At 37.2% G+C, this 16,662-nt stretch overlaps 1 protein-coding gene across 1 annotated transcript; it reads right to left on the bottom strand.

Moving 5' to 3' along the window:
* Nucleotides 1-7,542: 7,542 nt before the first annotated feature.
* amfra (autocrine motility factor receptor a) lies at nucleotides 7,543-15,829 on the bottom strand. The gene is made up of 13 exons (XM_027173369.2): nucleotides 14,940-15,829; nucleotides 14,757-14,849; nucleotides 14,054-14,218; nucleotides 13,441-13,593; nucleotides 13,304-13,344; nucleotides 13,021-13,153; nucleotides 11,483-11,616; nucleotides 11,282-11,392; nucleotides 10,982-11,172; nucleotides 10,554-10,657; nucleotides 10,279-10,413; nucleotides 9,752-9,939; nucleotides 7,543-9,599 (listed from the first exon to the last, which is right to left on the bottom strand). The coding sequence occupies exons 1-13, from the start codon at nucleotides 15,168-15,170 to the stop codon at nucleotides 9,407-9,409; spliced, it is 1,872 nt and encodes a 623-aa protein (XP_027029170.1). The 5' UTR covers nucleotides 15,171-15,829; the 3' UTR covers nucleotides 7,543-9,406.
* Between the last annotated feature and the right edge of the window lie 833 nt (nucleotides 15,830-16,662).

A 16,662-nucleotide genomic window follows, 5' to 3' on the forward strand; every position in this document is an offset into this window, starting at 1 on the left:
TGTAGATTTCATCAACACACATATACACCCAAACACACACCCATGCCTGTGTCTTTTCCAGCACGAGTCTCTGCTGCAGGAAAAAAGATTAGGATAAAGCTAATCATGCATATAATTGAGTTTAGACTCTTGTGTCTATGGGGGCCTGACCCATGGTTTTCGGGATGACTGGGCCATCACCTGTGTGATTAATACATGTAAATGAACAAAGGCCAGAATTATTAGGGATGTTCAATCCCTTCATCCAGATCATTCTGTACTCTTGATAGACTGACTCCACACACTGATAAATGTCAGACTAAGACTGTACTGGAGAGAATGCCTAAAGGACTTTTCAAGTAAAATTAACACGACACACAGATAGCAAAAAAGATCACCTGAACAGGAACAAGAGTTTGGCACAAAACTATAGGTGTGCAAGCAACAGCTGGAGGACGTCAAGGCCAAAAAGCACTCAATGGGAGGGAAAACAATGCGGCATGTTTGGGTTTTGGACAAGGGCACACTGTCACAGCTTTCATATTTGAGCAGAGGCTTCACAAGCATTTTAATTATGAATCACAAGCTTGGGCCATACAGGAGCTTGACAGCAGCGCAGCAGACTGAGTACCTCCTGCATAATTTAGCACTTAAAGAATGCATTGCCAGTGACTATGCTGAACTAAAGTGCACAGCATCAGAAGGGTTATAGGATTACTACATTGTTCTAGAGACGCTGTGACATTATTATATTTCCTTTGTATTCCTCAATGGGATAATGATATCTAACATGTACAGCAGGTGTTTCCAAACTGTTATAACAGAGGCCATTTAAAGTGGCCACACACACACACACACACACACACACACACTTAAAACACACTGGACACACAACTAAACAAATGAGCATATCATTTCAAAATGTGTTATGAAGACATCGTATTAGATTGAAACTCATACTTAAGTCAAGTCATGCTGAAACACTGATGCTGTCATGCTGAATTTTTTGATTTGTCTTTTTGTTTGATGCCAAATTATGACTTTTCAAGCACTTAAGAAATGTGTCTTAGAAGAACAATTTTCCAATACATGCAAGGAATAACATCGGGGATCATGCTTAAATCCAGACCTTTAACTGGACTCACAACTGTGTATGTATATTTTTTCGGAGAATAGATGAAAAAAATGGCAGCCAACATTGTAAGCAAGATGGGTTGAAACAAAATAGTAAAAATCCCAGACTATTAAATGATATAAAGCATGGAGTTCTTTACAGAACCAGGGACCCCTTCACTTCAAATAAGTTCTAAATAAATGGTCTAGCACCATACATTTATTTTCTAAACATAATTTAAATTCATATGATAATCTTATAACAATTTCATTAAAAATGTTGTGAATATAATGTACCTTAAATTTTTTACACTAAAAGTAATTATGGTCCAATTATGTAGCTAATTTTTACATTGTCATGTGAGTAGCTTCGTAGCTCGGACAGATAAAGTGGTGGGTTGTGATGGCTTTGCACAATGTAATGATAATGACAGCAATCTCATTCATTAATACAATTAGATATAAATGTTCTGCCCACAATGCTGGATTATTATATTTAAGGTTCTTTGCTAAATATAAAAATGATCATTACCTCCTCCCAAAGCAAGGAGACAGCTAATTGTACATGATAGTATAAATTCAATTGGAGAGATTGCCCACCCAACAGATTTGCAGCCATCTAAGTTGGAACTCACTGACTGAGACTAGACTGACACTAGTGAAACAGGAGCTGATTTGGCTGTCTATTGAAATGTTTTGCATACATAAATAAAACACGTATCTAATCAACTCGAGCTTTGGTTTGAACATATGGCAAACACATAATATCCAGTGAAAAAAAGCCACGTGACTGATTGTCACACCATGAACAAACCAAAACCGAATCCTCGATTATACTGAACAAGCTCTGAAATCTTTCATCGCCTCATAATTGCCAGCAGCATAGCCGCATCCGTTATGAGATGTAAATCCTGCCACCCTCTTGTCATGGAGGGAGCTAAAGGAGCAGCACAATCTGTTTGTTGTCCTGTTCCCGTCTGGCGAGCTTTGACATTTCCCCCTTCTGCTTTTGTCCCCTGCGTTCTCTGAGGGCCCAGATCCCTTGGCCCTGCTCGAGGCCCACATTAAGTATGCATCTCTCCCAGCACTCCCAGCTAATCTCATCAGAGTGCAGGATGCTGGAAATGTATGTAAATCTACATCTGTTGTGTCCTCAGCAGGCAGAAGCGACTGGAGCACCCACTGAGTACAATCTCCCAGCTCACTCCCAACGAGCAAGCCGAGCACATGACCCCACTCGGTGTGTAAACATGCAGGCATACAACCACACACACAACCACACACACCACCACACACACACACACACACACACACACACACACACACACACACACACACACACACACACACACACACACACACACACACACACACACACACACACTTCTGGTGTCTCTGGTGCCCCTTTCCTCAATTAATTAGTCAACATCTTCCGTAGCCCAGTGGAGTCCTTTGACACAAATCAGACATTACAGAGCAGTTGGTTAGCCCCATCTCTTACATGCACAAGTAATCCAGTATCTTCAAGCATGTTCAGTTTTCAACATAACACACTTTGCTGACACTCCAGAATAATGAATTGCAGTTTTTACTGACATTTACGATAAAGGCTGATGAGTGCTCCAGTGATAGTTCTCTTTGCACAAATGTAGTATGCAAGGAGTAATCACCAAACTAACCAAATGTTCAACCAAGATTAAAGCCATTTTATGTCTAGGAGAAGAGTTAGAAACTACCTCTTAATCAACTTCATTCTACCCTTGAACATGAAATAATGATTTTCTGCCTGATCTGTGTTGCATCCGATGGGATTAGCTCCAGTGGTGGCATTAGACTTCATTACCATCTTGAGTACGGAATTATTACAGCTTGTAATTGGATGAGATTTGAATATGGGTTTTAAAATATTATTGCTATTGGACAGCGAGTTCACTTGTCAGTATATGAGACAGAGAAAGATGATAAGAGGAGGAGGATTTCATTAACATTTGACCTATTGAGAATGAAATTGCTGGAACCTCAGTTGCTGTGTTTGACGGAATAAGATAATTAAGGTAACGGATGAAATCACAGACAGTTCACCACTCAGGAAAAGTTACTTAAAAGTATTATATTTCATTTCACTGAAGTTCCTGCATCAGTCCTCAAATTATAGCTTTAGTACATTTGATCAAATCTGTCTTATATCGACCCTGAATTAGCCGGAAATGGTTTGAATCAAATCAAGACAATCTCACTGCTGGTATCAAATACCAAGATTATATATTTATGTTGAGATATACCATTTTCAGTAATTACAATATTCAGGTCTAGGTTAGCAAGTTATGTCTCTAACTTAGGAAAACTTGCAGAATCTCAGTTTTTCCATAACAGACCTACACCCACCTATCCAATAACACTACTTAAAATTCAAAGACAAGCATCTCAGACTTCAAATAATTGCATTTAATATGCATTTAATTTAATAATTTCCTGCTAGGCTTTTTTTTTTACCTCATATTGTGATTAAGCGTTTTCACTGAAAGCAAATGTTAATTTAGATGTATTCAATCCGAATTAATGATGTAATGATGTATGTATAGATCCTCACTGTAATCCTCACTGTTAAACAAAGAGAGTTTTATTAGTTTCCTTTTCCTCTATTGACAAAAAGACTATGAAATCTATCTGCTCACAAAATGTTTCATTCAATAACATAGTCCCTTTTTCAGCAGGTCTACTATGGTGTTCCTGTTTGACTTGGAAATATCACTGTGGATGAATCAACACTTTATTATACTGCAAAATGATTATCTGATAGTAAAACAGTTAATGTTCTCAATTATTGATGAGTGATTAATTGATTATTTGAAATGATCTTTAAATAAATAAGTGGAGAATGAAAATAAGATTTCATCCCAGTCTTTGTGAATGAATGCTTACATTATAGTTCAAAGATAACTTGAGTGTCTGAAGTGTGTTAAAAACAAAACAAAAGCATTAATGAGGTAGTTAGTTGAATACAAAGCTCCTGAGGCCTAATTAATCCTTGGTGCAGTGTTGGCACACTTCATGGTCATTATATCACAAAGAATACGTCCCAATACTGACATTTCAATAACAAGACAGATTTCCACCAAGCACTAAATCATGGTGGAAAACTCATGTCTACAATTTTTAAAGCCATTTAAAAACATTTAAAGGCCATTTATGAAGGTACATATATACATATATGTATGTGTAGTGAAATGTGTTCAGAAATTCAGTTCCCTATTTTTTACTTTGTATTTGCATTTTCATTAATCCCATATGAGAAGTCAGCAGTTGTCTGTTCTTTATCTGTCCTGAAGTCAGAAGACATTGCTCGCACAGTTACAGTGGTGTTTACCAGAATAAAACATTTCAACTATTTCAAACAATTAAAACCAATCCAGAAAAACTTTTTTTTATTTTTATTTTATTACTCACCAGTTGCAGTAATGTTGAATACTGGTTAGGGTTATTGCTGATCTTGTGACTATCCTGTAGTGAATATGGTTCCCCAGTCAATGTCAATTACAAATATTGTATACACACTAGCATGTTTTGGAAAGGCAGGACAAAACCAGAGAACCTGAAGGAACCTGGGCCTCACAGAAACACCACCCACTGATTCCCTCATTTAATGATATATCACTTAGAGAGAAAAAAAAAGACCCAGAATGCAGTGCTGCTACATGACACAGTGCCATTGAGTTAGACGTAGCCAGTTAGATTTATATCTTGTTGAGGTGGATGGCATGTGGTAGCCTAGTGGTAATGTGTTGGGCTACCAATCAGAAGGTTGTGAGTTCAATCCCAGATCCACCTAGCTGCCACTGTTGGGCCTCTGAGTAAGGCCCTTAACCCTCAGTTGTAAAAAAAAAAAAAAAAAATTAGATAATGTAAGTCGCTCTGGATAAGGGTGTCTGCCAAATGCTGGAAATGTAAATGGATGTAGTGGGGTGACAGCAGGCAGAGGTACGATTGATTTCCACCTCTGTAAAAGCACTCTGGGGAGACTTCTTTCTTTTTATAAAACTCACAAGCACATCGTCAAACACCTTTTACCATCCTGACATATGCAACTCACGCCACATAAACAGGAATATTTATCCAGCGCTGCGTCTATTTTTAAACCTGTTTAAAATCACAACGTTGGAGTAAAAGTGAAAAAGCGCTGGGAAAACAGATCTGGTGCTACTCTCTGAATTGGAATTGCAGAACTGTCTTATTTACAGCCATGTTCTTACATCACAATGTAGTTGTCTACTGAGCGCACCAAATACTACTTAATTAATCTATATAATAAATTAGGCTAAGTGGTATAAGAGTCATCTAGCTTTGGTTGTGTAACAGGTCGACCTTTCATGTCTCTTTATCCCACAGTTTATTGTAACTTACTGTAGCGTTTCTATTTCAAGTGCAGAAAGCTCTACAAAATGACTATTGATTAAACAATTAAACTACTCTCCTGATCTTCAAGGGAAATGGGCACAACCATTATCTGTAACATATGCAGATGAGAGTAAAACACTTAACCTTGTATAAATCTATCTTATGTCCTTGGCTAGTCCTTATTTGCGCTAAAGTGGATAGAAAGCATAAAGTTAAGAATAATTATTAGTGACCACATTTTTATTATAATATCTGCTTCACACTGTTAATAAATATAATATAAATAAATGTGAGATTAATAAACATTTGTATATACACCATCTCTTAAAGTCATATTTGCCTTTGGTACATTTTAGAATCTTTTAACTTGTCGTTGTGGTTGTGTAAGTAAGAGGAAATCAATGGAAGTGGCAGATATAATACTTGCATACGAAAACAGGGTCTAAATGATATAGATTTCCAATGCATCCACATGATGACTACTTTAATTTGAATTGCAAATATTTGTTTCTGCACATGGGTCCTTTTAAGAGTATGCCTGTATTGATTGCCTAAAACAAGCACTTCAGTGATCTCAAGATTACTCATTTGATTTTTTCTCTCTATGACATTGTCTGTCTTTAGTTTATAAAATGACTTGACATTTCAAAGCCCAGTTGTCACAGAGACGTTTAATTTTAATGGCCTGTATGTGCCCAATTTTAGTATAAATTGCAAAGAAAAATCTGGTTTTGATCAGAAAAGTCTAACTCCAGTGTCAAGCATCTAGAATTTCCCATGTGGCAAAGCTATGAATTTAGTGTAATTCTTTCCAACAAATTCCCTTAAGACCGAATATGCACTGCTGATGTTGCACTGTACCTTTTGATCTGTGGTCACAAATGATCTTTGATAGTAGAATAGTGTTGGCTGAAATAAAGACTAAAAAATATTCAACTTTAAAATGGAAATTTTATGCAGCTTTAAGACCATACATAGTTTAATCTCTAAGTATATATATATTGAAATAAATGTGTGGAATTGCTGGTTATGTCTGCTTTCCAGAAATATGTAAAAATATTTTAATAATTGCTAATAATTGCAATTAAATTATACACACACACATAATTGTAGAATTTCCATTAATGAAAACATGTGTAGGCCTGTCTTATTATTTTATCAGAACACAAACAGCACAAGGAGTAGTAGCCTGTATGATTTTATATATATATATATATATATATATATATATATATATATATATATTTATATATATATATATATAGAGAGAGAGAGAGAGAGAGAGAGAGAGAGAGAGAGAGAGAGAGAGAGAGAGAGATTTAAACGCCATTATAGTTGTCTCAAATGGCTCCCTACCAGACATATAAGACACTACATATGGTGTAGAATCCATTGCTTTGTGTCCTGTGTGTACAGTGTTGTCATTTGGGATTTGGCCAGGGCTAGCTTTTCATTGGCTGGAAGATGTAAGCATTGTATAGTGTATGATCCGCACTGATCCCTGTTACACCAGCTTACACACTGCAATTAGGCTGCTAAAAGTGCCTGTATTCACCAAACGGATCTTCATCGCCCTCTAGTGGTCTTTATCAGTACATACACTTGTAATAATCCTTCCCAAATGCTTTCAAACCTTTCAACCCACTTGTAAAACCAATTAGAGCTCAGTTTTAGATGTTCAAAATTTCCAGTTTCCGTATGATTTCTTCTTTACCATACGTTAGATGTAGTTTCATCTAATCTCAGATGCTAAATAAGTGTATATAGCAGATCCACCACTGAAATTTCTCTTAAAACCACAAAAAAAAGAATCAGCTGCAGTGTATATAGTATATTATACAATGTATAGAGTATACGAGTGCCTCATCAAGAGGTCTATTCATGGCTATATAACATGACTGTAAATGTAACCCAAAATGTGACTACTTTTTAGAGAACTCATACAGCTGTATCCATCAGCTTCATTTGGGCTGAGAACTGAACAATATTTTAGACACACAAAAAACTGACAGACAGATCAAACCAGAAAACAACCAACAGTGACAGCACAAAATGTTCATTAATTCTGAATTTTATTTTATATAGGGTCATTTAACAATTATTATACAGTCTTTATTACAAAATTATTTACAGTTCAACTGATGGGTGAATTTAGGCACAAATGGGGAAAAATCAATTGAAAAAGCATTCAGACAGTTCAGATTTAGTATACAAGGTCAGTAAGAAGTAAACCACATGTGAACAGCAATGACAATGTATGTGAATAGTTTTGTGGAGACACTACAGTTCAGATGCTTCCACGTTTCTCAGGGACAGAAACACTGATCAAAGGTACAACTATAAGAGCACAGGCTAGAGCTCCAAACCTGACCTTTATCGCTAGAAAAACCGATCACAATTTCAAACCTCAGGTAAAAATGACTTGTGGTTTCTTTGGAAATACTTTGTTAGGCAATATAAGCGATGAGTTCATGCATAGAAAGAGGCAAAAAACAGATGACAAAAATGAAAGAAATGAATTAAATGGTAAGCAATTTAAAAGTTCTTATAAAGCAGGATCACTTAAGTCAAAATAATAAGCCACATATCCACTCTGCATTTACTGTGGGAATGCTAGGTGAATCCTTGCGTATGCTTCAGTGGTAGAATACCAGGCTAAACACATTCATTTTATTTAAAAAGTTTTTTATATTATGCAAAATAGATCTTTCTCCCTTAAGCTGAAAAATATTAGAAATTAGTAAAAATAATTAAACAAAAGCTGACAAGTTTTGCCACTCATGCTGAATTGGAAAATTGTCCTACCCTCAACTATAAGCAGAATCCCAAACAAAATAATAGAGCCCCTCATTACGTCTTCATGTACCCTGATCAAATCTGAACAGCTCAGGTCATGCTTCTCTTACATACAATAAGACAGAGTAATAGCATGTTAAGTAACATTTTGCTGTTGCTTACAAAGCTATGAATCATTGATGCAACACAACCAAATGCAAACACCAAAGCAAAAACTTGACAAGAGATCATAACACAAAGCTACACGATTGATACACAAAAAAAAACCCCAAGCTGCTCAATTGATGAACAACTCCAATAGAAAGCTGACTGGCAGTTTGTAGTGTTCAACACACCCTAAATGTGGATTGAGTTTAAACACAGGCATTCAAATCAGTGCAAAATGACACACACGTCTGAAGCATGACACTGCTGGGAGAAGTTAACCATGTTATGTCTTACAATTTCTAATAAGCTCTCCAAAATTGGAAGAGTTAAAGACCTTTTTTCTGAACCAGAAAAATCTCCCCTACAGACACAGCAAATTTTAAATTTGCCAAACATGCCAATAATTTTCTTTAGCTCAAGCTTAACCAGGTTTCTCAAGTTTAGCCTGTGCTTAAGGTACAATCACTGAAACTAGACTTCATAAAGCTCAGAGTTTAAAAGTCACACTTGACAACAGAACAGTTTGAACAAACAGCTAAAGGCAACCTTCTCAAACTAAAATAAATGTAAAGCAACACTTGCACTGCTGTGGTCCTGAAAGAACTCGGTCGAGGAACTTCCAGGAGTCAGGTTTAAATTTGTGTTCTGAACTCTACTGATTAGCCCATTGTTGTTTAGACCGATTAGTAACTTAACATTTTAAAAAGGTATAAATGACACATGCACTGACACAGCCAAGCTGGCATGTCACATGAAAAGTGCACGATAGAAATGTTTTAAAACACTGAAACCTATCAGACACACAGCTGGTCTGCTACAGACTGGCCATGGCTGGATCATGGCACAGATGTGTGTAATGCATGTTTTGGCTTCATATGAGAAGAAAGTGACAAAGAGCTACCTTCCCCTTCACAGACACAACCATGGGAAGATAGAAATGTGGCAGAACGACAGGAGTCACCGATGTGTCACCCTCTCAGATGGGTGTGTCTGAATGCCTGTGTATACGTCGCTCGGCTGCAGCTGCCAGCATCCTGCGCCGAACAGTCACAGTGTCTGAAATGAAGCCCTCTTCTTCAAGAGCGGGTACGACGTTATCATCCTCCTCTTTAGAGTCAGCAACAGAGAAAAAAAAAGCGTCGTCTACATTGCTTTTTGTCAGATAGCGTCTGTAGGAATAAAACCCAGAATATGATTCTGATTTGTGTCATAGACTGTACAATATCATAGTTAACATGTGGAATTAAAAACACCTTAAAAATACAATTCACCCACTTAATATGGGCAGCAAGAAAAAGATCATTAAGGAGTATTAGTAGACCTGCGTGCTCTATGCAGCAGCTCCTCTTTCCTCTGGCGCAGCATCCTCTCTCTCTCATCTGAAGATTTTGAGAAGCGGCTGCCTCGCACCTCAAGGTCCTCTGTCTCTACGGTTGGCTCTGAATCCCCACTGGCTCCTACAGACTCTTCTGGGGCTGAGCTCTCCTGAACAGGTGGTCGCTCCAGGGACTAAGAAAAGTAGCCCAAGTTGGGAAACTTCCTTTTAATTTAATTTTTGAGTTACAGTTATATTACATTCTACTGCAAGCCAGATATTATGCCCTTCATTCACCAAAAAAATATGTAAACCTAATTTCCCCATGCAAGCAGCTTGTTCAAAATAACTTCCACCCTAGTTTGACTAATAATAGCCGATACAATAATAAATGGCCATTGCAGGTACAGCTAAAGGGCTATGGATAGTGACACCGGGACACTTGTTTTGCACATATCTTTGGCAGGATTGCCTTTCTTTGGGAGGAACAGCAGCTATCATATTTTTATTCTTTCTTTTCATGAGAACTTTACCTGGGCAGGGAAGGGCACCTGAATCCTACCCTCCAGGATGTTGTCAGTTGTGACTTCCACAGAGCGAGTGAGCTGCAAATCATGCAGCACCAAATGGTAAGGAACCTGAGGGAACATCTCCTGTATCTGATGGGCCTAAAACAACCAGCAAAAACCTTCTTATGGTAAACATTTTAAGATATTAAAAATGCAACCAAAAATGTATGCCACAGACGGCATAATTAATACTGCAGCACAGCTTAAAGCATAAATAAATATGGACAGACATCGCTCACCATTGTACTGAGCTGCGAGTTGTTGACTTGAGCAATGCTCAGGATGTTGGTTGTATGCATAACTTCCACAGAGAAGCTTGGAAGCCAGCTAGCAATTCGTGAGCCTAATACGAGTGGGAAAATTAGGAATTAAATGAGTTGTTGGATAAAAAAATAAATAAATAAAAAATACTGGACATGCCACAGTATTTGCTTACAAATTTAAAACAGGGTGACATTGAATGGCTTAGTTTAAGATGATTTAGAAATAACATCAAACACATATACATTACAATTCTGGTGGGCACCAGACCAAATACATTTACTCACTCTGTATATTCAGACATGTTTTATATACCTGAGCAGCTTCAATGAAGACATGTGATGCAAATATTAAGCATGCAAATACACCAAACCCTGATAATAATGTGTGAAATGACTGCACATACCATCAAAGTGAAAGAAATGGTTGTGCTGGTTGAGGTGAGGCCGGACATCATTTACAGGCGCTGCCGCCATGTTGTCATCAGCTGGTGCCCTCTGCCCAACCTCCCTCTCTCTCACGCCCTCGTTAATGTTCAGTGACGTGCGGCATGTTGGACAGGATGTGTCTTGCTCTAGCCATGAGCGCAGACATGAACTACGTGTACATACATACACAGGCATATACATGAGAAAATCATATATGGTATCATGAGCATATCTCTGTGACAGTTTATGCCCCTCTCTCAATACTGTAGATGGCTTACCTATGAAAAAGGTGTCCGCAGGGCAATTTCCGTGCTGAGGTCATAGAGTCCCAGCAGATTGCACAGTCATCATTATTGGCAAGAAGCTCATCTGGAGTTGCTACTGCAAATCTGCAAATAGCAGAAAAGCAAACAACTCAGATACCAAACTAAAACTAGACACACAACAACTTCAGAAAATAGGCAAAATGGCTTTCTAACCTGGACTCCATATTGTCAATGACACGCAAGTAGTTCTTGTGGCGACGGATTCTCCTCTGCACCTCATGGAAGAGGTAGCGAAGCTGCATAAAGATCACCAGGCTGGCCATCGACAGCCAGATATTTCCAAAGAGCTAAGAGAAAGAGCAAAGTTGAAATTTGAAAGCAACTGCTAAAAATAAATTGAGTGTTTTAATTTGTACAAGTTTAATAACCACTGCACTGTCTAGACATGGCTTATGCAGAAATTGTCCTCATAATTCTTCTAACTTATGGCTGTTCTTGTTTCCTTTATCTTCATAAAAGATACCTTTAATGTGATCTTTATAATGGCTTCAAAAAAGATGATGAAAGGGCAAATCTAAGACAGCTTTTTTGTCATTTTTTATTTGACTGAGCAAGCTAATGGTCAAAACAGCCAGAAAGCATCCATAAAAGCCAACTATACATTTGAAAAATTACAGAACTTTGATATCATTTAATGTAACTGACTACATCTCAAATTGAGGTTTGCTGAGCCAGAAGAAAAATTCAAACAAACACTCGACTGGACGACAGACAATAGCAGGACACTGTACACACATTCAGGCCAAAGGGCAATTTATCTTTATATCAGCAATTACACTGGACACATTTAGGGAGATATTAGGACATCAGAACCCAGAGGAAACAGATGTAGACATGAGGAGAACATGCACAGAACCTTTACAGAGACTAAACCAAGCTCAGGTTCTAACCTGTAGCTCTATACACAACAACATCTACCATGCCAACTACTACTTTACTGATTTTTTTCACTTGTTTAATTTTGTAGTTGTCCAATGGAAAAGACATTTGTGACAAACTACACTTTTTACTGACTTTTGCCAAAAAAAATTCATCTCATTTTAACCTTATTTTGTTTCATAGTGGCACAGCACACCTCAATGCTGTAACTATAATGCTGTATAATATAATGCTGTATAATGTAACTAATGCTGTCACTATTCCATCAACCCCTGCTGGCCTTGACACATCAGCCAAGGCATAAACTGGTCAAAAGCAGAATAGCTTTACTAGGTGGATAAACATGTGTACACTAATAACAGATGTTCTTTACAGAACCATAAATGTGCAGGTATGTGAAAACAGTGAAACACTGGAAAAACTGAGCAAAACATAGTCCAAGGTTCAGGTAAATAGATCTGATAAATAAATGTGTTGAGGAAAAATCTTTTACATTTAATGAGGACACCACATCTGTGTAATTACACAAACTGTGTAATAAGATCATAAATTAATTTATCTCCCTTGCCTTAGCTAAACTAACTAGCTAATGCTACATTAGCTTTTATCTGACAGTTACTACATTTCCAAGAAACCAAAACATAGGACTGGACAGCAAAGTAGAGCTTATATGTGCCCTGTGGGCTAAATAATACATTTATGATTTGTTCATCCCAATGTTGAATATAGTTTATACATGGTGTCTGAAGATATCAAGTTAAATAAAATACTTTAAAGAAAATAATACCAATAAAGGACTGTTAAAAACTCACCAGCATGTGGATGTGATGCATCAGGTCTAGGCAGAGGAGAGTGAGCTCCATAATGAAGTCAGTATAGTAGACATATGTGCCTTTGCTTTCCCAGGTGCCTTCATGGTTCAGGTCCCACAAGTGAATCGAGTACCTACAAAAAGCAGTAGCAAATCCTCAGTGCTGTTTTTCCCTGCATGCACAGAAACCTGAGAGAGCTACACAGCTCCAGTTTCACAGTCTCCAAATGACACAGCTTAGATGGCATGCTTATATTGGAAACTAAGACACGCAAAATGCTTACCTCGTAATAACATGTCCAGTGCGCACAGTAACAAGTAAACACTGTGAGGAAGAAAGGCAAAAATGACATCTTATTCCTAAAGTATTTAACACTCTCTCAACTGATGTAAAGTAGAACAGAAGCTGAACGCTTCCTACCTCAGCAGCCATAAAAGCAACAGAATGCATGTTCTGGAGATAGTCACCAGGGATACAGAGCACCGCTAGACCCCCACAGCACAGCAGCATGGACACCAGCAGGGCCAGAACTCGCACATGACTGCTCATTGGAGTTGTTGGAGAAAAAGACAGCTAAAAAAACAGATGTTAATGAGGTTAACAAAAGACAGATATGGGAATGTTTGTACTGGCTTCATTATACCGTTCAAAAAACATCAAAAATGTTTTCATTGAAAATAACATAAGATTTAAGGAGCAATCACAAAATAATGTCTGTACTACTCTCTGTACTCCCATCAGTTCTGTTTGTACAAACAAACAAGATCATAACATTCCCTACTTGGGTTACACACGAAGCAAGAAAAAAACAAAAACAAATTAACAACATTAGGCAGGTTACAGTTTCTACCACTGTGCATAGATAAAGGCCTTAAAGTCTGACCTCAGGGCCCCAATGCAACCAATGTTGCAGTTCCTATTACACCACAGTCATGCTATATGCTGAAGGTCCAAGAAACAGACTGAGACCATTTAACATAAAAGTATAAATACAAGCAGATTATGTTTCACTGAAAGCTTTACTTCAACTCACATATTCAAAGCGATCTTTACAGAGTTGGACCATGAGATGAAGGAAGATTAGAACAGCAAACCATAAACACCACAGCACCACCTCTTCAACGGTCTGCACATTCAGCACCCCAAATATGAAGATGAATTTATAAAAGATGAAGTTCCAGAACTTGTCCTTCAAGTGCTGTTGGGAAAAGAATGGACACAGATGAAGGAAAGTTTAATTGTGAACTAGGGTTGATGTAAATTTCATTGAAAGATATTTTAATAAGTTAACGCAAGAACTCAGAGACAGAGTGATAACACTGCAACCATATAAAGTTTCTGCCACATCCACAAGTACCACAGGTAAAGTTTGAGAATTAAAATAGCTGGCCAAGTCAAGCCACATGTATGAAGAATTTATTTCTGGATTGATAAAACAGGGCATATGTGCATTGAATACTAACATTAGTATATTTTAGGTATTATACATAAATGCCTCCAAACATAATATCTATTATTTTTTACTTTTGATTGATTTAAAGGTCACTCACATTTTCAAAGCTAATTGAACACAAAACAGTGACAATGCTTATCTACATAGACATACCAAAAATCTGAATTGTTAAAAGTCATACATACAATCTATGATTGCAATGAGTGAAATGTGCACTGATTTACTGTAGTAGAAGGTTTTGTATTTCATGAGGATATTCGCTCACCCAACAATCTGAACTTACCTGTTTCTCACTGACCCTCAGAGGACCGAAAACAATGCACTGTATCACTTTGGCAATCAGCATAAGGACACAGCAAGCAGTATTCACTAGAACCTGAGAAAGACATGCAGTTCACTTCATCTCTATTCTCCTGCTCATACATGAGAATACAAAGGAACAGTTCAAGATGTGTATTTTACGAACCCAAACAAACAAGCTGTCAGTGATGAGATTGCGCAGTATATAGTTGATCAGACTGTCATTACTGTCAGCTTGCTTCACTTTAATGTCATCTATAGAGCTGCTCTGATCTTCTGCAGATGGAGCTTCAGTCGTGTAGGAACTGAACAAAGTCCCAGCCAGCAGCACTACACTCAAAACAGTGTAAGTCCGCAAACTGGGCCATGGAAATCTCTCCAGAAACACCAAAGGCATGGCAGCAGTGTCCAGCGTCCAAACTACACAGGCTGCTCTTTAAACTGGGCTATGCACACACTGTTTAGCTAACAAACTTTATAAATCAAATAAAAATACTATTTTTTAACAACCTATTAGTAGATGCAAATAGTACCGATATATTATATTTTAGTATTTAAGCTACACATAAAGATTCACTTGGTTGGATAAGACTCGGTTTACGTGCAAACAACCGACTCTTTAACGAGAATTACAATACAATGACGGATTTAACTAATCTCTCTTATTTATTTTTATTCTTGTCCGTTTTTAGTCTTATCCCTACAGATTAACACGACTGTTGTTTTCCAAATCGAGCGACGGTAGTTTCAGCAGTGAAGAAACACTGATACAGAATTAATACCCCGTTTATCCACAGCTAGCTGTCAGGCTAACATGCTAACAAGCTAACATGCTAACAAGATGTCCAAAGGTTTCAGCTCGCTAAGACTAATATTCTTAAAAGGATTATTATGAACTAAACGGATGAAGAGAAGGACACGTCACACCCCCGTGCCTCTTTCGCCCTAGTACACTCGAAGATGATGTCTGAATGATCATTTGAGACGCATCAGTAGGTTGTAGCCTCTTGTTTTGTTGTTCCAGTCGTTTCTCCGAGTTTCACTTGCCCCCCCCCCCCCCTTATACGTCACGTGTTCTTCTGGTGCTGACGCAAGATTGCACGTGACACGTGTTGCAGAATTAGAACGATATTCGGAATCAACCATCAGAGCCTCTGAACATCAACTGTGATGTTTTGAAGCAAACTTTTGACTACTTTGAATATCACTAAATAGTGTAATTTTTGGATCAAACTTATCGTTCGTGTAATTTTTGACATTGTTATTACATCTACTTTCAAAATAAGACTAAGAAAAAACTAAGCAATGACCAAAAAAAAGAACGATATTTTTCCTGAGGTTTATAATAGACAGTTTAATACGGCTATTAACATCTATGAAAAACATCAATAGCTACTTTATAACAAATAAAACAAAATAAAACCTATAAAATGTATTTTCTTATAATAATTTTATTATAGAAAAGTCAATTATATTTCTACACACTATATAACCTGTAAGAGTCACTGTTCTTTTATATGTATAGAAAAGTAAATATGTTTAATACTACACATTCATCAAGCAACGTCTCATGGCTTAATACAGTTTAAATGATCATTTCATTGTCTTTGAAAATACTTAATGGGAAAAAAAATAATATGTAGATTGTTTAAATGTCCAGCTTTACATAATGCAATGCAAAGAAAAGGGAAAGTAATAGCATCCTAATAAATCTTTATATGCTGAATTGCCTACCTTGTAACGCAAATTGCATTACTCAATGATAACATACTAATGTCAGTGCTCATGATAGTGTATTTATTACAAAGAAAAAAGCATGGTGATTGTACTCGTAGACATCAATGTTAGCTGAATTTTGCATCTTTTGCATCTTACAAGTTTTGTTTCAA

This window comes from Tachysurus fulvidraco, chromosome 10, assembly GCF_022655615.1.
Source record: "Tachysurus fulvidraco isolate hzauxx_2018 chromosome 10, HZAU_PFXX_2.0, whole genome shotgun sequence".
NCBI classification, from domain to species: domain Eukaryota; kingdom Metazoa; phylum Chordata; class Actinopteri; order Siluriformes; family Bagridae; genus Tachysurus; species Tachysurus fulvidraco.

What these genes read in the sequence shown, in the direction of transcription:
- amfra (XM_027173369.2), bottom strand. Translation starts at nt 15,170, where the DNA reads ATGCCTTTGGTGTTTCTGGAGAGATTTCCATGGCCCAGTTTGCGGACT. An exon ending in GTAAAGATCGCTTTGAATAT is followed by an intron (nt 13,594 to 14,053) that starts GTGAGTTGAAGT and finishes CTGTTTTTTTAG; the next exon opens with CTGTCTTTTTCTCCAACAAC. An exon ending in ACTCGCAGCTCAGTACAATG is followed by an intron (nt 10,414 to 10,553) that starts GTGAGCGATGTC and finishes TGGTTGTTTTAG; the next exon opens with GCCCATCAGATACAGGAGAT.